General features: G+C 39.2%; 3 protein-coding genes and 1 pseudogene across 4 annotated transcripts; 1 reads left to right on the forward strand and 3 right to left on the reverse strand.

Annotated features, from left to right (window-relative positions):
- The first annotated feature begins 7,291 nt into the window (after positions 1 to 7,291).
- On the forward strand, positions 7,292 to 8,077 carry LOC149385399 (secreted RxLR effector protein 161 pseudogene; annotated as a pseudogene).
- Positions 8,078 to 12,469: 4,392 nt separating this feature from the next.
- LOC149385400 (F-box protein CPR1-like) lies at positions 12,470 to 14,183 on the reverse strand. 2 transcript variants are annotated; one of them, XM_089624925.1, is made up of 3 exons: positions 12,866 to 14,183; positions 12,691 to 12,758; positions 12,470 to 12,596 (listed from the first exon to the last, which is right to left on the reverse strand). In XM_089624925.1, exons 1-2 carry the CDS (start codon positions 13,996 to 13,998, stop codon positions 12,719 to 12,721), a joined length of 1,173 nt encoding a protein of 390 aa, XP_089481051.1. In that variant the 5' UTR covers positions 13,999 to 14,183; the 3' UTR covers positions 12,470 to 12,596; positions 12,691 to 12,718. The 2 variants fall into 2 exon arrangements, with proteins under 2 accessions (XP_089481051.1, XP_089481050.1); XM_089624924.1 differs by having other exon boundaries at positions 12,470 to 12,758.
- Positions 14,184 to 15,732: 1,549 nt separating this feature from the next.
- On the reverse strand, positions 15,733 to 19,992 carry LOC149385401 (uncharacterized). The gene is made up of 6 exons (XM_089626323.1): positions 18,915 to 19,992; positions 18,661 to 18,776; positions 18,505 to 18,594; positions 18,075 to 18,129; positions 16,000 to 17,723; positions 15,733 to 15,957 (listed from the first exon to the last, which is right to left on the reverse strand). Exons 1-6 carry the CDS (start codon positions 19,990 to 19,992, stop codon positions 15,733 to 15,735), a joined length of 3,288 nt encoding a protein of 1,095 aa, XP_089482449.1.
- A 1,430-nt stretch (positions 19,993 to 21,422) lies between these two features.
- Positions 21,423 to 23,252, reverse strand: LOC149385402 (F-box protein CPR1-like). Its single transcript, XM_089626376.1, has 3 exons — positions 22,036 to 23,252; positions 21,849 to 21,931; positions 21,423 to 21,752 (listed from the first exon to the last, which is right to left on the reverse strand). The coding sequence occupies exons 1-2, from the start codon at positions 23,172 to 23,174 to the stop codon at positions 21,880 to 21,882; spliced, it is 1,191 nt and encodes a 396-aa protein (XP_089482502.1). The 5' UTR covers positions 23,175 to 23,252; the 3' UTR covers positions 21,423 to 21,752; positions 21,849 to 21,879.
- Between the last annotated feature and the right edge of the window lie 1,273 nt (positions 23,253 to 24,525).

Raw genomic sequence — 24,525 nt, forward strand, 5'->3', positions numbered from 1 at the left:
AAGTAACTTGCCTCTCGATATTTCTCGACTCAAGTAGTAGGATTTTTTTTATACAAGCTTTACCTTGCATGTAATCCGAGTCCTAAGAGCCACAATCTAGCTCGACACCCATATCCAAAATATTTCCCTAGACCTTAAGCCAGAAATCCATACATGGAGCTGAAACTATGCATAATATAAGACCGGGTGTCGTTTAAACATGGATAGAACCAACACTTGCTCTGGCAACGAAGTCAAAACTAGGTCTCCAGACCTAGAACCGGACAAGGAGTAGAAACCCGGCCCCAAAGCTTTTTTCTCAGAACCTTTCGAATTTTTAAGAAATTTGGTTGCAAATCTATAAATTTTAACTAGCTTGCGAAAAGTAACCTACCAAAAAAATAAAACATGTCCAAATTCCAACAAAAGACAACAAGGAAACAGAAAATACACTATCGCCTTTTGAGTAACCACCAAAAGGAAATTTCAAGGTTTCTCAGTAATTTTTGGTCAGTAATACTAATGTTAGGAATTCTTGCCCACGAGAAGATACTTATGTAAATTCTCGTTGAAATTATTAATGAAATAAAGTTTTACATTTATTATCTATTTGAATTGAAAGCGTTATTTCTTATTTAATAAGATTTATTAAACATTCATTATTCCATAGCCTCCGTATCTAACTGAGTCACGTGCTGGGCACCAGAGTTCGGGCGGTGTGCTAAAACATGGTCGATGACTGATATACGCCTGGAAAACTATATCTAAAGTCATATATGTGGAACGCATGGATGAAGGCTGATCACTATGTGGGAGCATTCTACACTTGTGGTAAGTGTACGACCCGGACAGGTCTTGGTGTAGATGTGTCGTTTAAGGACCGTTACGACACACTAACCGAGGCCACTATGATGGTCACAGTGAGACTTGATCTAAATCCTGAAGTGATCATGGACACTGGGTTATGTTACTGAGCTCTTTGACTCATTCGCTAAAATGCTATTCATGCTAATCACAGCTTTTGTCTTGGGAGTTTTCTCAGAGCATAATTCGAGTGGGAAGTGATTTACAGATACGGAATCCCGCCTTCCTGAAAGAAGGTTAATGTTCTCTCACCTAAGGGTTGATTCCAGAACCGATAGATTGCGCGCACTTTCGAAGTAAGTAACGTTCGAAAGAATCTTTCGCTGGGGAAGCAACAATGCTTAGGGCTGATATGTATCAAGAGAAGTATAACGGAAAAATTGACTTCTCTCGATACGGGTTGAACCTGGAGGATCTTGATCACGAACTGACTATATCAGTGGACACTCGTCACGATGAGTAAATATAATTCTAGTATAAAGGAGAGTTCAGTCTTGGCTTACAAGGTGGAGTATTTGACCAAAATTAGACGAATCGATGGACAAAAGAGAAAGGACTATTTCGTCTTTTTCATCGGATTTGTTAAGCTCCTATTACTAGGTCCATAGTCCCCGATTCGGCATCGATAAAGGCGGATAAGAACTTTCGTATAATAATGTTTATCATTATTAAATCTCACTTGCTGTAATTGTGATTGACAGCATTAATTCTGGAAAACGGGTATTCGCAGAATTAAATAAATATTTATGGTAGAGTTGTTTATTTATTGTTTGATCAAGTAAATAAACAATTATTAATTATTTGTTTATTGTTGGACCAAGTAAATAAATGATTAATTGGGTTTTAAGCAATTGGGCCTTGCACACATGAAAAATCGAATTAGGGTTTCGGCATTTGAAGTTGCGCAAATCCCTAGGCCGTGTGCCTCCAAATTCGATTTTCATAATATTGGTATTTACCAATATTTTCTCTTTAGTTGTTTAAATAAAGGAGAGAGAAAAATATAAGATATTGTCCTATATTTTCTCCTTATTTAAAGGAAAGTATTTAGGAGAATATTTAGGAGAATAATATATTCTCCTTTATTATCTCACTAAATAAATTATTCTCTATTTAAATAAAAGAATAATATCTCATAGATATTGATCTGATGGATGAGAGAAAAAGTAGGATTCACTAGATGAGATCCAATGGCCTAGATTTAATCCACTAATGTGAACACAATAAAAAGAAATAAAATATTCTGGAAGATTCCATGAATATCTCATTTTTACTACTATAAATAGGGGGTCATGAGAAGGCAAAAATAAGCAATTATTTGAAGCAATTTTGAGTGAAAATTTCGTGCAACCTAGCCTCCTTGGCCGTGCACTTCCACTTCTCATCCCCTCGGAAATTCGTTTCCATTCTTAGTAAAATAAGAGCGAGATCTCGAAACACCTAGTTTCGTGATCTAGTGAGATAAAGATTGTGCCCACTCATCTTTCTTATTCGTCTCGGAGATTACGTTTCGGAAGACTAAGGTGTCATCACATCGAGTCCTTGAAGAAGGAGTTCTTTGTTTGATCGTGTGGAAGCTTGTACGTTCAAGACAAAGACGGATTGTGAAAGCTTTCAGTTCGTGAACCGAAAATCAATGTAAGTACTCGTTTACTCTTATTTCGGTTGCTTGACTTATATGCTCTCTCATAATATTAATTAACGTAAATCTAGATCTTGTCATATAATCATTGAATTAATTAGCTCATGATTAGCGTAATTAATTACTTTTCCGCATTTATATGGTTATATGGGAGAATCATCCCCGACAAGTGGTATCAGAGCTAGTCGATTTACTTAATTAATTGATTCGTTCATGTGATTAAATTTAATATGGTTTGAATGAATTTATATTTTGATATGAAGTTCATACAATTCAATATATGATTATGTGAATTGTGATTTGTGGTTGATCGTAGAATTTTTGATTCTCGCTTTTCTAGATTTTTTGTACACCCGAAATTCAAAGGGTATAGGTTTTTTTTGTAAATCTTTTATTATTATTATTGTTGTTGTAATCCGACGAGCGACGTTCTTGATCACGACGATCGGCGAGGGACGAGACGGACACACAACGAAGAAGCATGACGGACGAAGAAAACCTCCACGACTACGCCACAAGAAAACTTGTCACAAAATTTTGTGACAAGTTTCGGCCGTCCTCTTCGTGCCGGGCCACGCCCTCGTGGCGGCGGCGGTCCGGTGCAGCCTCAAGTCTAATCTTGACCTAGGTCAAGATTAGAGGATTCGTCCGGGCCTCAGCCCGGAAACCCTAGTGGGCCCACTCATCAAAAAAAAAAATTTACCGAAAAAAAAATTAAGTTTTAAATGTTTTATTTAATTAATTGTATGGGCTGAGCCCTAATGATTTTTATTTAAAACATTACAAAATAAATGATTATGATATCGATTTATTTTAAATGGGACATTGGAATAGGCCCTTACTTAATTAATTTTTTCGATAAATATTAGAAAAATTAAATAATTTGATATTGATTTATTTTTCTAAGGGACATAAGAATGGGCCCAATTGAATCCATGGGCCAATATGATTGGGCTCATCTTGATTTATTTTTAAAGAGTCAATTAGGACACGATCAACACAAATCAAACCATGCTTGCTATGCTTGTTTATTTAATTGCTTTGCCATGCTTGTATGCTATAACTTAGATCATGTATCGTATGTTAATAGTTGTCATGGGCTTTCATTCATTAAAATTTTCTAATTGGATTAGGATAGTTAATTAATGAATGAGTTGAACGGATCGGAGAGCTTTGTCACCAAGCCGATAAGAGGCTAAGCTGAGAGGTATTTAAGAAGACCTAGTGTCTCACCTTCTCTACTGGGAGCTTTTCCGTGAAGGAATACTATTAGGATAATCAAGACTAGAATGTCACAATTTCCTAATGACTAAGCTATATCGAAACTTTATTTTTTTTAAGGGTAGCTTAGAATCACTCGAGTTTTTAATACGATTTAGTAAACACGAGTGGGTCACCTAGATTAAAGTTAATGCTAGGAAATTAAAATACTAAAAGAATATTGAGTCTTAGGCCTCCAACATTGACACAACACCGTGAGGATGAAAGATCCCCTCGTGACCGGCGGTTTACTAAACATGGTGGTCAGTTCCATTCGGAAGGGCTTTTCTGATTCCAATACCAAGGTTGTGTTTCTGACGATAGATGGAAGGGTTGATCTCTGCGTGTACTAGTTACGCTAGTGCGTATGGGCTAGATTTCTTTCACTGAAATGTTGGGTCGACTCATGCATGAACCAACCGGTGGTTGCTCATGTGGCCAACGATTCCTATTAAAATGGTAGTTAGTGAGCATAGTTATGAAGGTACATGTACTGTGATTGTTCACTAATCTGAGATGGTTCTCATTTTCACTAGGTGCACTCCGTTACGTCACCAGAGTGAAACGGACTGTGACTATTAGTCGAATTACCTTGGAATATAAAAAACTGGGTCTTTTAATATCTTTAGTATTTTTCCCCGTGCTTATGCATTATGTTTTTTATTTCCTAAATCTATATGATGAATGTTTTTTCTTTTCAAATAGTAATATATGTACTTGTATTTTATTAATTTCAACATGACTTCGAATTATGATCTCTTGAAATATATTATGGATAACAAAATGAAGTTTGGTGAATGCGTAGTTCTCTATATGAGAAACATGACGGATTGGATGAATCTAGCCGCCTTTCGGGGCACAAAGATTGATGAGGCAACTCGGGTTGAAATCATTCTGAATTCACTCGCCGAGGAATACGCCGACTTTGTCATTTACTTTCGTGGTTTTGGCCCGGATTATAAGATGGCGAAGTTTCAAAGCGAACTTCTTTCTTGGCGTGATGGTTTGGTAGAGTATGCTTACCATCAGGTGCAACCGAGTTTGGCACCACAGCCTTGTCCACCTTCACCAGAAGATTTACCATTAGAGAATGTTCTCGTAATGGAAAGGCCATCACTTATAGTGATTCCTGATGATGATGACATCAGCCTTGAGTCATGTGAAGGTAATGTACCGTTCACTCACTTACATGTATTAGAAGCATTATATGCTGGAGATTCTCTCTCGTCCTGGATAATTGATTCGGGGACAACTAACCATGTTTGTACAACCTTACATGTGTTTGACTTGTGGGAGGAACTGAGGGGAGACGAACTACAGCTTAGAGTGGGGAACGGAGAGTCCGTCACGGCTAAAGCTTTAGGAATAGTTCGACTCCGATTTGGAAATAAATATTTGATATTAGATTCAGTTTATTTTATTCCTGGGTTCTATAGAAACCTAATTTCAGTTTCTGAATTACTTAAACAAAAATTTTCTTTATCTGTGAATGAGAAAACTATGAGTGTTTCTTTAGATGGAAGATTAATATGTGATGCCTTATTATATAATGGTTTATATGTATTAACTCCTGAAAATAAATGTTCATTTAATGCTGAAATGTTTAAAGTAGCTAAACCCACATCTAATAAGAAAATTAAACTGTCTAGTGATGAACAAACCTGTTTATGGCACTTAAGACTTGGTCATATAAATATAAAGAGGCTAGAGAGGCTTTCAAGGCTTGGGCCGTTGAAACACCTTCAAGTGGGAACTCTGCCTGTTTGTGAATCCTGTATTGAAGGAAAAATGACCAAGCGATCTTTTGCTGGAAAAGGATTAAGAGCCACCGAACCTCTGCAACTTGTTCACTCTGACGTCTGTGGACCAATGAGTGAAGCTGCGAGAAGCGGTTATGAATACTTCGTCACATTTACTGACGACTATTCTAGATATGGTTTCATTTACCTAATGCAACGAAAATCTGAAACTTTTAGTAAGTTCAAAGAATTTCGTGCTTGTGTTGAAAACCAATTGGGTAAGACTATTAAGACCTTTCGATCGGATCGAGGAGGCGAGTTCTTAGACAATGAGTTCACCGATTACTTGCTTGAGCATGGGATTGAGTCGCAATTATCGGCTCCTGGTAACCCTCAACAAAATGGGGTTGCTGAAAGGAGAAATAGAACTTTATTAGACATGGTAAGATCCATGATTAGCCACTCTTCACTTTCAACATCTTTCTGGGGTTATGCATTAAAAACTGTCATGTATATCTTAAATCAAGTTCCTTCAAAATCTGTATCCGAAACACCCAAAGTACTATGGAATGGAGCACCTGAAGGTTTGCGTCACTTCCGTATTTGGGGTTGTCCCGCTCATGTCTTGAAAAAGAATTCGAGCAAGCTGGAACCAAGAACAAACGTTTGTTTCTTTGTTGGTTATCCAGAAGGGACAAAATGAGGTATATTTTATGATCCTATTGATAGGAAAGCCTTCGTTTCAACTCATGCTACTTTTCTTGAAGATGATTATGTTAAAAATCATAAGCCTCGAAGTAAAATTATACTCGAGGAAACTGTTAGACCAACCCCGAAGACTAACGTCCAAGGGAATCCATCTCCACCTACAATTGTTGTGAGAGTGGGAGATGAAGAAGAAAACACAAACGTTGGTCCAAGTGCTACACTGCCTCGTCGTAGTGGGAGGGTCTCTAGAGAGCCCGACCGATATCTTGGTTTTGAAGCAAACGTCGTTGCCTTGGATGCGAACGACGACGACCCCGTGTCATTTAATGACGCCATGGTCGACTTGGACAAAGAAAAATGGCTAGAAGCCATGAATCTAGAGATAGAGTCCATGCACTCGAACTCAGTCTGGACTCTTGTAGATGCACCCGAACAAATTAGACCGATTGGGTGCAAGTGGATCTATAAGAGGAAGAAAGGAGCTGATAGACGAGTCGAAACCTTTAAGGCTAGACTTGTGGCTAAGGGTTTTACCCAGAGAGAAGGAATCGACTACGACAAAACCTTCTCTCCTGTAGCCATGTTTAAATCCATCAGAATTCTTCTGGCCATTGCCGCTCATTACGATTATGAGATTTGGAAAATGGACGTAAAGACGACATTCTTGAATGGCTATCTGGAAGAAGAAATCTATATGGCTCAACCAGACGGATTCATAGAAAAGGGTCAAGAGCACAAGGTTTGTAAATTATTGAAGTCCATTTATGGACTCAAGCAAGCGTCTAGATCCTGGAACCAAAGGTTTGATGAGGTGATCAAGACCTATGGTTTCGAACAAAACCTTTCTGAGCCTTGTGTTTACAAGTACTCGAAGAAAGTAGTTGTTTTCTTAATCCTTTATGTAGACGATATCCTCCTTATAGGAAGCGATATTAAAGTAATGTCTGACATAAAGGAGTGGCTGGCAAAGCAATTCCAAATGAAGGATTTGGGGAATTCTGCTTTTGTTCTAGGAATCCAAATCATTCGTGATAGGAAGAACAAAATACTAGCTCTGTCTCAAGGTACTTATATAGATAAGGTACTTTCTCGCTTCTCGATGCAAAATGCCCATGGGGTATTATTGCCAATTCGTTCAGGAAAGTTCCTATCGAAAGAGCAGTGTCCTAAGACACCGCAAGAAGTGGAGGATATGAGTCGAGTTCCATATGCCTCAGCAGTTGGGAGTCTGATGTATGCCATGTTGTGTACTAGACCCGACATATGCTATGCAGTGGGAGTTGTTAGTAGATACCAGTCAAACCCTGGTCAAGAACATTGGATAGCTGTTAAGCATATCCTAAAATATCTCAAGAGAACTAGAGACATGATGCTTGTATACACAAGTAATGACTTGGTGATACAAGGATACACTGACTCTGATTTTCAGGCAGACCGTGACATGTTGAAGTCTACGTCTGGATCAGTGTTCACTCTCAATGGAGGAGCGATTGTCTGGAGAAGCATTAAGCAATCTAGTATCGCACACTCTACTATGGAAGCTGAATATATTGCAGCTTCCGAGGCAGCCAAAGAGGTTGTTTGGCTTAAGAATTTCTTAGCCGAACTGGAGGAAGTTCCTAAAATGAACGAGCCTGTGCAACTCCACTGTGATAACACTGGAGCCATCACAAACTCAAAGGAACCTCGCAGCCATAAGAGAGGAAAGCATATAGAACGAAAATACCACCTTATAAGAGAAATAGTTCGAAGAGGAGACGTGACAGTCGTGAAGATCTCGACGTTGGACAACATCGCGGATCCAATGACAAAGGGACTATCTGAACATGTGTTCATGAAACACGTGGAAGGAATGGGCTTTAGATACATGCCATATCTTCTCTAGGTCAAAGTGGGAGATTGTTAGGAATTCTTGCCAACGAGAAGATACTTATGTAAATTCTCGTTGAAATTATTAATAAAATAAAGTTTGACATTTATTATCTATTTGAATTGAAAGCGTTATTTCTTATTTAATAAGATTTATTAAACATTCATTATTCCCTAGCCTCCGTATCTAACTGAGTCACGTGCTGTGCACCTGAGTTCGGACGGTGTGCTAAAACATGGTCGTTGACTGATATACGCCTGGAAAACTATATCTAAAGTCATATATGTGGAACGCATGGGTGAAGGCTGATCACTATGTGGGAGCATTCTACACTTGTGGTAAGTGTACGACCCGGACAGGTCTTGGTGTAGATGTGTCGTTTAAGGACCGTTACGACACACTAACCGAGGCCACTATGATGGTCACAGTGAGACTTGATCTAAATCCTGAAGTGATCATGGACACTGGGTTATGTTACTGAGCTCTTTGACTCATTCGCTAAAAGGCTATTCATGCTAATCACAACTTTTGTCTTGGGAGTTTTCTCAGAGCATAATTCGAGTGGGAAGTGATTTACAGATACGGAATCCCGCCTTCCTGAAAGAAGGTTAATGTTCTCTCACCTAAGGGTTGATTCCAGAACCGATAGATTGCGCGCACTTTCGAAGTAAGTAACGTTCGAAAGAATCTTTCGCTGGGGAAGCAACAATGCTTAGGGCTGATATGTATCAAGAGAAGTATAACGGAAAAATTGACTTCTCTCGATACGGGTTGAACCTGGAGGATCTTGATCACGAACTGACTATATCAGTGGACACTCGTCACGATGAGTAAATATAATTCTAGTATAAAGGAGAGTTCAGTCTTGGCTTACAAGGTGGAGTATTTGACCAAGATTAGACGAATCGATGGACAAAAGAGAAATGACTATTTCGTCTTTTTCATCGGATTTGTTAAGCTCCTATTACTAGGTCCATAGTCCCCGATTCGGCATCGATAAAGGCGGATAAGAACTTTCGTATAATAATGTTTATCATTATTAAATCTCACTTGCTGTAATTGTGATTGACAGCATTAATTCTGGAAAACGGGTATTCGCAGAATTAAATAAATATTTATGGTAGAGTTGTTTATTTATTGTTTGATCAAGTAAATAAACAATTATTAATTATTTGTTTATTGTTGGACCAAGTAAATAAATGATTAATTGGGTTTTAAGCAATTGGGCCTTGCACACATGAAAAATCGAATTAGGGTTTCGGCATTTGAAGTTGCGCAAATCCCTAGGCCGTGTGCCTCCAAATTCGATTATCATAATATTGGTATTTACCAATATTTTCTCTTTAGTTGTTTAAATAAAGGAGAGAGAAAAATATAAGATATTGTCCTATATTTTCTCCTTATTTAAAGGAAAGTATTTAGGAGAATATTTAGGAGAATAATATATTCTCCTTTATTATCTCACTAAATAAATTATTCTCTATTTAAATAAAAGAATAATATCTCATAGATATTGATCTGATGGATGAGAGAAAAAGTAGGATTCACTATATGAGATCCAATGACCTAGATTTAATCCACTAATGTGAACACAATAAAAAGAAATAAAATATTCTGGAAGATTCCATGAATATCTCATTTTTACTACTATAAATAGGGGGTCATGAGAAGGCAAAAATAAGCAATTATTTGAAGCAATTTTGAGTGAAAATTTCGTGCAACCTAGCCTCCTTGGCCGTGCACTTCCACTTCTCATCCCCTCGGAAATTCGTTTCCATTCTTAGTAAAATAAGAGCGAGATCTCGAAACACCTAGTTTCGTGATCTAGTGAGATAAAGATTGTGCCCACTCATCTTTCTTATTCGTCTCGGAGATTACGTTTCGGAAGACTAAGGTGTCATCACATCGAGTCCTTGAAGAAGGAGTTCTTTGTTTGATCGTGTGGAAGCTTGTACGTTCAAGACAAAGACGGATTGTGAAAGCTTTCAGTTCGTGAACCGAAAATCAATGTAAGTACTCGTTTACTCTTATTTCGGTTGCTTGACTTATATGCTCTCTCATAATATTAATTAACGTAAATCTAGATCTTGTCATATAATCATTGAATTAATTAGCTCATGATTAGCGTAATTAATTACTTTTCCGCATTTATATGGTTATATGGGGGAATCATCCCCGACAACTAATACCTAATTGTAATATACTAACATGGATTGTACAACATAAATCCCAAAAGGAATACAGTGGTGACCAAGACATTATTGTTGTCAATGGTGCCCACAAGAAGAGTAGTAGTGTCTATTTATGGACATTTGATGTCATATAGTCTTACGAAGACTCTTGCTTGTAAATTGCTTATTTATTAATAAAGTTGAAACGTTCATTCAATCTTCCTTGTCTGAAGCTTTATGATAAAACCATAGTCTTTTAGTCCATAAACAAACTTAACAACTTACGAAGAGACAAATGTAGATTTGCATGAACAAACTCTTCGTAGTTTGCTTAAAACGATATATTCGCGATCTAAGGGTCAAAGGACTATTGACCTCAGTATGATTGTTAGAAGAATCTATGATGTCTGGTTATGAGGCATTGAGAGTTGGTACTGAATTGACCGGTGCACTTCTAGAGACAAGATAAGAACAAACCATTTAACCTCTTATGTCTCGAAGTCACTATGTATGAATTGCATCATGCTTACCTTATCCTGAAATGAGACATGCCATTTCACACCTTAGTATTCTCATTTGAGAAAGTCAGAGTTCGGACTCACTATGTGATTCCGAACATGGCCTATTGGTGAAGTACTAAGTTGTGAGAATGTCATGAGTAACTTTGTGAAGTTCTCATAGATATGGAATTCATGTACAAGATTGCTGAAATGCAATGTATGTCACCTCATGCTTTGTTCCTTGGAGTGTGAATAAATGTACTGGCCAGTGTCCAAATTGAGTCCTGACTCTTTTGGATGAAACAATGTGACTTGTTAGCTCCTCGTCATATACATTGTTTCTAAATTATTCACAAGCGACAAATGAGTTGAGGAAATAACAGCTAGAAGGGTAAAATGGTAATTTAGTAAATCCCGACTAGCTGATGCCATTCATGAAGGGTAGCATAGATAATATTCAGTGGATCCGCTCATTATAATTAGGTGAATTCTTAAGTAGAAAATAAATTCATTTGAACCGAGAGATTTTCAGTGTCAGCTCTTTAGTGGAGTCAGTTGACATTAAGCTAAACTTGGAAAAGGTTTGTGAACTTTTGAGTCCAAGTGTTTAGCTTAAGCTTTGTTCATTTGGGTCCATGAGGTCACTGTCACGAATCACATCGATAGGAATAGTTAAAGTGGGAGCTAAGTCAAAACAAAAACGAAAATTGTCAAAATGGTATTTTTGTCTTTTGAGACATATGATGAAATGGATGTCAATAAATTTTTTGACAAGTTCATTTGATGACTTAATAATACTCGGCCATGACTTGATCATTGGGCCTTGTGGATTAATTTCATTTCATAAGAATTTTATTGAAAATTCTTAATGGGCCTTTTCTTATGTTGTCATGAGCAAGTGAAGAAAATTCTAGAAGCCTTTCTAGAAGGTCATAGGCGCCCAACATACCCAAAGAGAGAGAAAATATTTTGTGCATAAATGTATCAAGATACTTGCCAAAAGAAAAAGAGGAAACAAATTTCCTATGCTTGCCATAAGGAAATTCGGCCACACAAGCAAGGAGAGAGCAAAGAATAAAAGAGGAAACAAATCCAAGGTGTCATTAAGGCACATGTTGGCCGTGTGACTTGGATGAGAATGGGCAATTAAGATTGCTCATAAAGGCTTGAAAAATAAGAGGAAACCACTTCTTTCCAAGGCCAACAATTCTCCTATAAATAGGACCCTCATTCCTCTCATTCTATTCATTCCACATAAGTTAGAGATTGAGAGCTTCTCTCTCTAGAACTTGTGGTTGCCGCCCCTCTTCTCTCTCTCTCTCTAGTTTATTTTCGATTTTTCTTGTTTTGACACCTAGGTCCTCACTCGACCTAGTGTTTAGCTCTGCGACTTCAAGACTCGTTCTTAAGTCGTAGTGTTTAAAAGTGCCCACTCACTAATTCCTTTATTTCGAGTGATTTAGTGATAGAAAATTTCGTGGTTGCTCGAGGTGCCGAGGAAAGAAAGAAAGACGTGCTGCGAGGGGAGACAAGCGTTGCAACTTTCTAAGAGCTTCTCAAAGATCAAGCTTCAAGAAATGTTAGTAAACTTCTTAGCTCATATTAGTTTTAATTATATGTACTTGCTCTTGTCTAGGTTAGTAAAAACTGTTTTTACTTGTAAAAGAAAATTTTTAAAATTCCGCCGCTTACCGAAGCGTTAATTATTTTCTTAAACCCTAGATTGGTTCCAACAATTATATCAAAAGTTAATTTAAATATGTATGGCCATTGAAACCAGGAGAGGACTTTCAATTTTTCATTACTTGGTCACTCAGTATGATTCTGGAAAAGTAAACCAATCCTAAGTTGCCCAACTCCAGCCTGAAAGAAACATAGTAGCCAAGAGATACACACATAAATATTGGAACTTATCAGGAAGGCTTGTACAAAATCTCAAAAACAATCTCTTAATTACGTCACGGCCGTTCATCTTCGCGATTCATTCACAACCTGAGCTTGAATCCCTTGGAGAGAAAATCATCCCTACTCAAACCAGCACACCATTCAAGTATCATCAGATCAAGTCAACTTCTTTCAGCTCAATCATAATCATAATAATTAGAGAATAGAAAGAGAAGGAAATCAACCACCTTTTCTTTCTCTTCTGATTAGGTTTCTCCTTGTCCGAATCATCGCCACCGCCCAAGTCCAGTCTCACCAAGCTTTCGAAGCAGGCCTTGACGGCGTTGTAGCTGTCCAACCCCGAAATCCTCACAATCTCGGCACTCTTGCTGCGAAGATCGTAAAAGGCCAACTCGGTGCTGTCCTTCTCGAGAAGAACCCGGTCGCCCACGAACGCCACGGGGTACACGTAGGCGAAAGGCCCGCCCATCTCGGTGGGTCCCACGGAGAGCAAGCTCGTCCACGACTCCCTCGCGCCGTACTCCTTCATCATCCACGCCTTGACACACACCGGGGCCCCGCTGCACATGCTGTAGTGACACACCAGGCATAGGCGGCCCCGGAGCTCCATGGCCTTCATCAGAAACACCTCCGCCCCGCAAGTCCCGCCCAAAGCCGGCGGAGGAACTTCGCGGAACCGCTCGGGTCCCACGTCGAAGGCGAAGATGGCGATGGACTCGGAACCGTCCAGGATCCAGTGGAAGGCGTTTCGGACCACGGCGTGTTGCTTCCGGAAGCACTGCCCGAAGCTCCTCGGATTCGGACCCTCCACTCTCTTCCAGCTCTTCGCCCTCAGGCTGTAGACAGTGAAGACCGAGTCGAAATCGCCGGTTTGTAAATCCGGCTTGACGGTCATCCTCAGCAGCTTGTAGTCGTCCTCCGCGGGGTCGTGGCCGAAGCCGATGATCTCGCTGAAGAAGAGGCTCACCGCGCCAGGGAACTCCGAGTCGGCGCTCGGGATGGGAACCCTCCGGTGCCTCCGCGTGGCGGGGTTCCAGAGAGCCACGCGGCCGAGGGAGTACCTGAGGACGACCAGGCCGTTGCAGGAGCCGATCACCTCGGTGCTTTCGGCGGCGTCGTCGATGGGGTTCGGGATCTTCGCGGCGGAGGCGGGAGACTCGAAGTTGATCCAGTACAGGTCGCCGTCTTCGACGATGGCACCGCGGTTGCAGTGGGAGCGGGTGAGGTGGAGCTTGATGAAATCAGGGCCGTCGATGAGGTATAGCCACGGCTTTGACACGCTCCTGAAGCGCAGGAGATCCTTCACCGGAAGTAGGCAGAGGATTTCCTGGATGACGTCATGCCCTAAGGTCGACGACATGGTGGATCTTCCTTTCTCGACAGACTTGGCGTTTCTTACTGCGCTCAGGAAAAGTAAAGGTGAAAGAAGATAAATTTACAATATAGGGTTTTGCTGCATAAATGGTGTCATTTACCTTTTCTATTTTGAATATAATTATTATTTTTTTAATTTATTCATTTCTTTCTTCTAGATTATTCAATTTTTTTTTTTAGATTTGTAAACAAGTAGCCGATTTATAAGAGATTGTTTAAAATTATAGCCAAATTATGACTTAATTTAATAGCCAATATCAATATCAGTTACCAAAAAGTACCCTTATTTCCACCAAACCGCCATTTGAATTTTAATTTGAGAAAATAAATTTTATTTTTTACACCTGTAAAAAATTTATGGCTACCTTTGGTCACCTCATGGAAATACCATTCAATAGTGAAAAGAAGCATATCAAATTTAATTCTCTTCTCATTCATCATTGAACTCCCACTCTCTTTATATAATCTATGCACAAGGCAAACATACAATTTAAAAAATATAAATTTTGTCATTATGAATTATATTATAGTCTCTGTTACTCTTAAATTTTATTTTTCTTTAAAGTTTGAATTCCGATGATAAATTCGTTGTAAGTTATCACTCATTGAAAGTCGTTAGATTCAAATTTTTAAAAATTAAAATTTAAGGGACAACAACGAGTTCAAAAGGAGGATTTATCATTGAATATCATCAAATACAATCTGATGAATTCCGACGAAATCTAATTAAATCCGATGAAATTGGTCGATAATATATAAGTTCAAAATGAGAGAGTAAGAGAATTAGAGAGAGAGAAGTGATTGACCGCGAGAATAATGAATTTTGGAATGATTTATTAGCTTTTGAGAGGTATTTTTGTCTCAAACCTAATCATGAATTTCCATGATATAATTAATAGTGATTGGGGTTTGTTGCATAAATGGTGCTATGGTGATTCGGATGCAAGTAGCAAAGCCGAAAGATTTAAAATAACAACTCCAATTCCTTGAAATGAGACGCAAAGGTTTTAGAAGTGGGACGACGTCAAGAAGGGAAGATGAACTAGGGTCCAAGTAAAAAAGATGTAGAAAGAGAAACTGGCATAAGAGAATCTCCGATACATATACTAAATTTAGTGTAATTTTTACCTCAACTTTGGTATAACTTTTACACCAAATATTTTTTTTGCTCCAATAGTATTACATTATATCTTACACTAAAGGGAATATTCTAATAATATGCTTTTTTATTAGACTTTTTAACTTAAGATGCTTTTAGATCGTGTCTTACTTTTATTAGTTATTTGTAATGTCTAATTACATATATATATAAAAATATAATTAATAAAAATGAAATTCAATAAATGTCATTACATAGATAATACATCATTATTTTTTAGGGAGTAAATAATACACTATTAAAAAAACTTGAATATGAAAATTAAAGGCTTTGCTGGATGTAGGTCACATTGATCGAACCAAGGTAATTGTGGTGTACTTGTTTGTTTGTGTGATTGTTTATTGATTTTGTTTCACGACTGAGCTTCGTCGAACATTTGCAGAGAGATAATCGGAGAAGAAATTTGAAAAAGGAATATTTTTCATTAAACTCAAAAATAATGATGACAGAGTATTTATAACACATTGTTACAAAACAAACGACAAAGAAAGCATAAAAGGAATAAACGACAATAACAAGCTAAAACGACCTAAACCAAACTATCTATTCCAATACTCCCCCTCAAGTTGGCAGGTAGAGATTCTTGACTGACAACTTGGAAATAATAGTTGCCAAAGTCGAAGATGGAAGCGGCTTGGTAAAAGCATCAGCTAGTTGATGATGAGTTCTCACAGGCAAAAGCTTCAAATCCCCACGGTTCAAATGATCACGGACAAAGTACAAGTCGACCTCGATGTGCTTTGTTCGTTCATGAAACGAAGGATTTGACGCAATGTGCATCGCCGCCTAGTTGTCACAGTATAAAACTGGAGAACTAGAACATGAGACCTTGAGATCTCGGAGAAGTTGCTGCAACCAAATAATCTCTGAAGTTGCAGCAGCCATCGCTCGATACTCAGACTCGGCTGAGGAGCGGGACACTATATTCTGTTTCTTTGACTTCCACGACACCAACGCTCCTCCTAAGAAGACGCAGAATCCTGTGACTGAACGCCGAGTGTCAGCGCATGTTGCCCAATCTGCATCGGAAAAGCCCTGTAGCTGCGTTGAAGACTTTGCTGGATAAAACATCCCAAGCCCCGGAGACCCTTTAATATATCTGAGCAAATGATGAACAGCTTGTAAGTGAATGTCACGAGGAGCCTGTAAAAACTGGCTCAGAGAGTGAACAGCATAAGTAATATCAGGACGCGAAATAGTCAAGTACAACAAACGTCCTATTAAACTTCTATAATGCTTAATATCCTCTAATAAGACACCAGTTTCAGAATTTAATGAATGTCTGGGATTCATCGGTGTATTGACTGGTTTCGAATCCAAGAAACCATAGTCTTCAAGGATTTGTAGGGCATAGTGTCTCTGACTCATCACAATGCCTGTGTGTGACCGGGCAATCTCAATCCCAAGAAAAAACTTCAAAGGACCAAGATCCTTCAGCTTAAACTTGGTATGCAAGTAAGCTTTCACATCATTAATGACCAAAGGGTTTGGACCTGCAACAATAATATCGTCAACATACAATAGTATAGCCACAAAATTATCTGAATTACCCTTAGTAAAGAGAGAGTAATCAGATTTTGATTGAACAAACCCATGATCAAGAATAGACTTGGTGAACATGATATTCCATTGTCTAGAAGCCTGTTTCAAACCATATATAGACTTATGTAAACGACAAACCGATTTAGGACCAATATGACTCAGCTCCCCCTGAAGAGAATAACCTAGAGGAACATCCATGTATACCTCCTCAAACAGATCACCATTAAGAAAAGCATTATTGATGTCTAGTTGGGCTAAACACCAATTCTGTGAGGCAGCTAAAGCAAGAACAACCTTAACAGTAACTAATTTAGCAACCGGTGAAAAAGTATCAAAGAAATCAATGCCCTCCCTTTGGGTGTAACCCTTTGCAACAAGTCTGGCTTTATGCCTAGACAGGGTACCATCAGCATTGAATTTGTTTGTATAAAGCCACCTGCAGCCAATTGCCTTTTTACCAGGAGGCAAATTAACAACAGACCAGGTCTTATTGTCTTCCATGGCTTTGAGCTCATCATGCATAGCTTGTTTCCATTGTGGAAATTTACAAGCCTGATGGTAATACTGAGGCTCAAAGTGGTCAGATATGGACATAACATATGATCTGTAATTACTAGAAAGGTTGTCATAAGAAAGAACATTAGATAAAGGGTGAGGAGATGGATGATGTACACCTGATTGGTTGCAGTGAAAATCCTTCAAATGGGTTGGAGGTGCTCTTGGTCTTGTAGATCTTCTGACTGCAGTGACTGGTTCAGGCATGATACCAGGTTGAAGAATAGACTTAGGCTCAGAATCATGAGTCTCTTCAGTGTCCTTAGACTGACTTGAGTGTGCAGAGTGATCTATGGATTCTGTGAAACTCATAGGAACAGGTAAGACTAAATCCGGGAAAGGATCAGCTTGAGCATTAGTATTCTTTTGATCATGAAAAGGAAAAATATGTTCATGAAACACAACATCTCTAGAGATAAACACTTCTCTAGTGATCAAATCAAGCAACTTATACCCTTTAATATTAGGTGGATAACCAATAAAAACACACTTTCTTGCCCGAGGTTGAAACTTGGTTCTATGAGCCTTTAAGGTAGAGGCAAAAACAAGACATCCAAAGACCCTTAGAAAATCATAATCAACATTCTTAGCATAAAGAATTTCATAAGGACATTTTTGAGAAAGAAGAGGACTTGGAGTCCGATTAATTAAATGCACAGAAGTGAGAATACACTCAGACCAATATTGAATGGGAACCTGTGATTGAAAATAGAGGGATCTTGCCACATTCAGCAAATGTTGATGCTTGCGTTCAACCACTGAATTTTGTTGGGGTGTCTCTACACAGGAAAATTGGTGAATAATACCTGTCTTAGAGAAAAAGTCAAAGAAAATTAATTCTTTGGCATTGTCAGAACGAAACTGTTTAATTGTAGCAGAAAATTGGTTAGAAATCATAGCACAAAAGCGAGGTATAATAGCATGAACATCAGATTTGTTTCTCATCAGATAGATCCATGTAAACCGACTACAATCATCTACTAGTGTCAAGAAAAACTTGAAACCAGTATGAGAGGTAACAGAATATGGCCCCCACACATCACAGTGTATGAGATCAAACGGTTTACTAGCTAAATGATTATGAGAAATAAAAGGAAGACGTCTTTGCTTAGCTAAAGGACAAGTGTCACAGGGTACATTCTTATTTGCATTAGTAAAGTGTAACTTGTCACGCAAGATATCAAGTCTCTTGAATGAGAGATGTCCCAATCTGTTGTGCCAGGTGTGAGATGAAACATGGTTGATGCAATGTTCTTTCTCACTGTTTAGCACATACAAATCATCGACGGTCTCACCCTTGCCAATCGTCTTCGTTGACTTGATATCCTGAATCATGAAACCACTATCAGAAAAAGTTATAGTGACCAAAGAATTTCGTGTCAAGGCACTAACTGATATCAAATTAAACTTGAAACCAGGTAAAAACAGTGTATCCTTGAGCACTAAATTCTTAATGTACACATCACCACAATTATATACAGGGATCACAGTATGGTTGGGCAAAGTCACTGTGGAATTGTGTAAAGGTTTAAAGGTATGAAAACAGGACTTATAAGCACAGATATGTCTAGAGGCTCCTGAATATAGTATCCATGAGTTGCAAGAGTGTTTAGAAGAACCTATACTGTTAGAATAACAGTATGAACCTGTGGAGAGAGTGGTCATGTTGATGTTGTTGGATCCTTCAGGCGCACTTGGTGCAGTCAGTTGGTTGGAGAGAGCACTGATCAATTGGTGAATTTGATCAGTGGTGAGGCTTGCCATGGCATTGGTTGTAGAGCCAAGATTGGCTTCAGAGGTGTTGCCTGATCCCTCAGCTGCATTTGCCTTGAATCTTGATTTGTATCCTGGTGGAAAGCCATGGAGTTTGTAACACTTATCCACGGTGTGACCAACCAGCTTGCAGTGAGTGCAGGTTGGCTTGTCTTTCTTGTTGTTGAACCGCTTTGGATCATCTTTGACCGCCATTGCTGTCGAGTTTGACAAGTCTTGACTTCCAAGAACATCAGTGCTGAGGGATCTTTGCTTCTCATGTTGTGTGGCCATTGCAAAAACCTTGTTGATTGACGGCATTGGATCCATGAGAAGAACCTGGCCTCGAACATTGCTGAAAGACTCATTAAGTCCCATTAAAAACTTCATGACATATTCATCTTGAACAAAATTGACCAAATCCTTTGCTCCTCCACATGAGCAAGGACTATACGGCCTGAAATCAGCAAGTTCTTCCCACAGGCTCTTCAATTTAGTGAAATACATGCCAACAGTCATCTGATCTTGCGTTAGATTCATGATCGCTCTTCTCAGCTCGAAAATCCTCGGCGCATTACTCTGTTGGAATCGTTCTTCAAGATCTTTCCAAATCGATGCGGCGGAGTCGTTGTAGATCACGCTTGATGAGATTTCCTTGGATACTGAGTTGAGCATCCACGCAATGATAATATCATTGTTTCTTTTCCAAGAATTGAGGCGATTTGGCTCAGAATCACTCGGTTTGGGGATAGATCCATCAACAAAGCCAAATTTATTCTTCACAGAGAGCGCGATCTTCATTGATCTCTTCCATGTCGGATAATTGTCTCCTGTGAGCGCATTTGTGACAAGAATTTGACCAGTGGTGTCGGTGTGATGCAGAAAGAAAGGATCTAGGGTTTCTTCATTGAGAAACCGTCGCGATGTGACTCCCGTCGCCGGAGATTCGTTCTCAGATTCTTGATTCGCCATTGAGGAAAAGAAAACGAGGTAGAAGAAAAGATAAACCGAAATTCTGCTTTAGACGGAGGTGGAGATGAGCGGAGCGAATCGCTCTGATACCATTTCACGACTGAGCTTCGTCGAACATTTGCAGAGAGATAATCGGAGAATAAATTTGAAAAAGGAATATTTTTCATTAAACTCAAAAATAATGATGACAGAGTATTTATAACACATTGTTACAAAACAAACGACAAAGAAAGCATAAAAGGAATAAACGACAATAACAAGCTAAAACGACCTAAACCAAACTATCTATTCCAATATTTTGCACCAACTGTTTGACGAAAGGTCCCATACGCAGATCGTCTTCAACAAGTTATTCCGTGGTGATTGAGTGTTCCAATACTTGCATTAAAAACATAAATAAAACAGAAAAATAGTAGGAGGAAGAACAACCATGAAGATGAAGAGATGAAGGTTTGTCGAGTCTTATTGTTCCCAACTTTTGTCTTTTTCACAATCTCTCGACAAAACAAAAAAAAATGGGAACGTGTTTTTATAAAAAAGTGTCTCATAAATTCGAGTTTACAACTTTGTAGAATAGTTTAGGAGCAATTTGGACCCTTGGATCTGAAGTACTTCCCAAATCTCCTTCATAGGAGAGAATTCCTCGAAGCAAACGAACCTGTCTATGACATTGTGGACGCCGACTAACATGATCCGAAAATCCTGTAACTGCTATGCTCGTCTATGATCGCGACATAGAATTTCGAGAGCACCTCCGCCTAGAACTTCTCGATGAGAGATAACTCTCACACGTGTCTTTTCTTCCGAAACACGACATATATTCATGTGCTTGTGATTCGCTTTATTGTATATCTCTCTCTAACCACATTAATTTCCTTTGATCTGTTGATCCTCTCCCCAATATGTTCATATCGATCTTTCCCTAGTAGAGAGAGAGGGGATATTGGCGATGGTGACGATGATAAGAAAGCTGGAAAAATAAAATAGCCTTCCTTTTCTAATATTATGTGATCATGTGATTTTTTATTCCTGTGAGTAAAGTCAGTTCTTCTTCTTTCAAGTGATCCCCTGATAGATTTAATTGAGACAATCATTTAGCTAGTTTCTTATATAAATTGTATTTTCCTTTTTAATATTCGACCACATCATAATTAGCAATACATGTGAACTTATATCTAGAATTAGAAAATGAGACGCGAGTGCCACCATTTCTGACCGTGAACTAAATAAGTTTCGCACAGATATGGATTTTTTTTTAAAGGAAAGAAACTAAATATATCTATGAGAATTTAAAATTTATGACTCCCCCCTAACTTTTTATACCGTAGTCATACCATTTACGACATTATATGTCTAAACTTTCAACCATATTTGCATTACACGATTAACAGTTCATGCAATTTCAACGACATAAAATAAAACAAGTCATTATACTCATACGCAACCATGGATACAATAGTTTGAATGCTGATCTCGGCAACATAAACAACATTCCCGAGAAATAGATGTCTTATACATCATCGCCAAACCATTTTCCATTTCTATCCTATATACGCCATCGCATCATCAATTTTTAAACAAAGGCACTTTGATAATCATAGATCCTAAATTCCTACTAGTTATAAATAACTTGCTTGATTAGTAACAACCTAACATAGAAATGTAAAACAGAACCCCAGGGGCAACACAGTAGTAGTGACCAATTAGACATAGAACCAGCTTGAATCCCTAAGTTAAGACGTCCAAAACAGAGCTCCAACCTGAAAGAACAAAGTTGCCAAGATATATACATTCATGAATGCTGAAACTTATCTCCATCAGAATGCTGTAAAAGCGATCAATTTTTTTTTTTTTACCTCACGACGTTGATCTTAGCTCTGGCTTCATTCACAACTTGAGCTTGAATCCTTTGGCTAGAAAACTATCCTTGCTCAAACCACTGCACGAATTAGATTTGATTACATATAAACGAGTATCAGATCATGACTACCACTTCAAATCAGTCAAATTGGAGTATATATAAGAGAAAAGGAAATCAATCACCTCTTCTTTCCACTCTGTTTCGGCTTCTCCTTTCCCAAATCACCACCGTCCCAATCAAGTCTCACTAAGCTCTCAACGCAGGCGCAGATATCGGTGTACTTGTCCACCCCTGAAATCTTCACATTCTCGGCGCTCTTGCTACGAAGATCGTACACAGCCAACCCTTTGCTGTCCTTATCGAGAAGAACCCTATCGCGGCCGTCCCTTTCAAACGCCAGCGGAAGCACGTACTCGAAAGGCCCGCCCATTTCGGTGGGCCCAACGGAGAGAAGCTTCGTCCACGACTCCCTCACGCCGTACTCGTTCATCGTCCACACAACGAACCGGTTTCTCTTCGCATACTTACGAATCAAGCACAGACAACCCCTCAGCTCCAACACCATAATGCTGGAATACAAGCCGCCGCAGTGCTCCGGCTTCGCCACCTCACGGAACTTCTCGGCGCCGATGTCCAGTGCGAAGATCGTCCACGGAGAAGAAGCCACCGGTCCTTCCGGGCCGGAGAGAACAACGATCCAGTGGAAGGCGTTGCGGACGAGGGCGTATTTTTTGCAGAAGAAGGTCGGGAAGCTCAGCTTCTCCACTCTCTTGCACGTCTTGGCCTTCAAGCTGTGGACTGTGAAGACGGAGTTGAAATTGCCGGTCTGCAAGCACGGGAAAGTCTCTCGCCTCACCAGCTTGTACTCGTCGTCGACCGGGTCGTGCCCGAATCCCATCAGCTCGTCGAACGCGGGACGCGATAAGCACGGGAAACCGGGCTCCGGCTTGGCGCTCGGGATTTGAAGCCTCCGGTGCGTCCTCGTGGCGGGGTTCCAGAGAGCCATGTCGCCGCGGGGGTTCTTGAGGACGACGAGGCCGTTGCTGGAGCCAACCACCTCGGTGCTTCCGGCGGCGTAGTCGACGGGGTTCGGGAGCTTCGCGGCGGAGGCGGGAGAGTCGAGGTTGATCCAGAAGAGCTCGCGGTTCGTGACGATGGCGCCGCGGTTGTGGGAGTGGGTGAGGTGGAGCTTGATGAAGTCGGGACCGTCGATCAGAGACCGCCACGGCTTCGACACGCTCCGGCAGCGAAGGAGATCCTTCGCCGCAAGTCGGCAGAGAATCTCGGGGATGACGTCATCCGGTAAGGTCGGTGTCGACATGGTGGGTCTTTGCTTTCTCGGCAAGCTTCGCGTTTCTTACAGCACTCACTCAGACAAGTAAAAGGTAAAAGAAGATAAAGCGACAATCTAGGGTTTTGCACTATGGTATTTCTTTTATTCTTTATTTTGGATACAAATATAAATATTAATCATTTCATTCTTCATTGGTTTTGTTACGGGTGTAATCGGGTTGGGTTAATCAGTTTTTTTCATGTGTTATCAATCCGAACCGTTACAACTAAATTTTTAGTTTTAAAATCGAAATCAATCCGATTGAAATGTAAAACCGGTTGAGTTGGTTTTTTCGGATTATAATTATCGACAAATGAATTTATAACTTGAATGAAAATCATATACGTAAATTATATCTAAAAATTTTTGTAAAATAAAATCAAATTTTTTTTTATCTTTAGAAAATTTACATATTAAAATAAAATTTACGCATATTTTTAACTACCCAATTTTCATGTAATCACAAATAATAAAGTATAATACTGAGTATTTTTTTATTTAATTATAATATTATTAGAAAAATTATATTTTTTAGCAATAGTAAATATAAAATATTTGCAATCTTAAAAAAATTAAAGAATTAACACTATCGGATTTGTTTGGTTCAACTCAATCTCACGACTATAAAAAACCAAATCAACCCGAAACAATTGCGGTTTGGGTTGGTTACAACCCAAATGTAGTAACTTTGGCGTTCTAATTCACTTAACTTCCAAAACACGTAAACGATTCTCAACCAGTATGAGCAAGAAAGAACTAATGAACACGAGACACACAATTTTACCCTGGTTCGATCATAACGATCTACATCCAGCACTTCTGAGCTACTTTAATGATTCAAGATTACAACGATGAACAAGTCTCTCTCAGACCTTTCTACAAACACCTCACGAGCACTCACCAAGACTGATTTCCCTTACAAGTATTCTCTCAAGTGTTTCCCAAGTTCTGATCTTAGTTCTCTCTCTGTTTAACACTCTCTAATGCCTTTATATAACAGGCTTACACACACAAGGCTCTACTAGCCGTTACCAACACCTAATACTCATAGCTAACTCTTACAACTAGATTACTTGCACAGTAAGTTATCTCTGTGATAAGCATAAACAGAAGCCTTGTACTGATATTAGATCACGTGCCAACAAATCTCCTCCTTGAGCTCATATCAGTATCTTCTCATCTTCAAAACTCAGAAATTTTCAGCTCCGAAGAGCTTCAGATTGTTCTTCCAATCTTCACCAGTTTCAAGCAATGATTGAACTTACTGCTTGGAACTGTCTTCGTCATCATATCTGCAGGATTCTCTTCAGAGGAGATCTTCTGAATCTTCACTCCTCCC

Source organism: Urtica dioica, chromosome 9 (assembly GCF_054948205.1).
Source record: "Urtica dioica subsp. dioica isolate 48M chromosome 9, U.dioica_male_clone48M_v1_H2, whole genome shotgun sequence".
Taxonomy (NCBI): domain Eukaryota; kingdom Viridiplantae; phylum Streptophyta; class Magnoliopsida; order Rosales; family Urticaceae; genus Urtica; species Urtica dioica.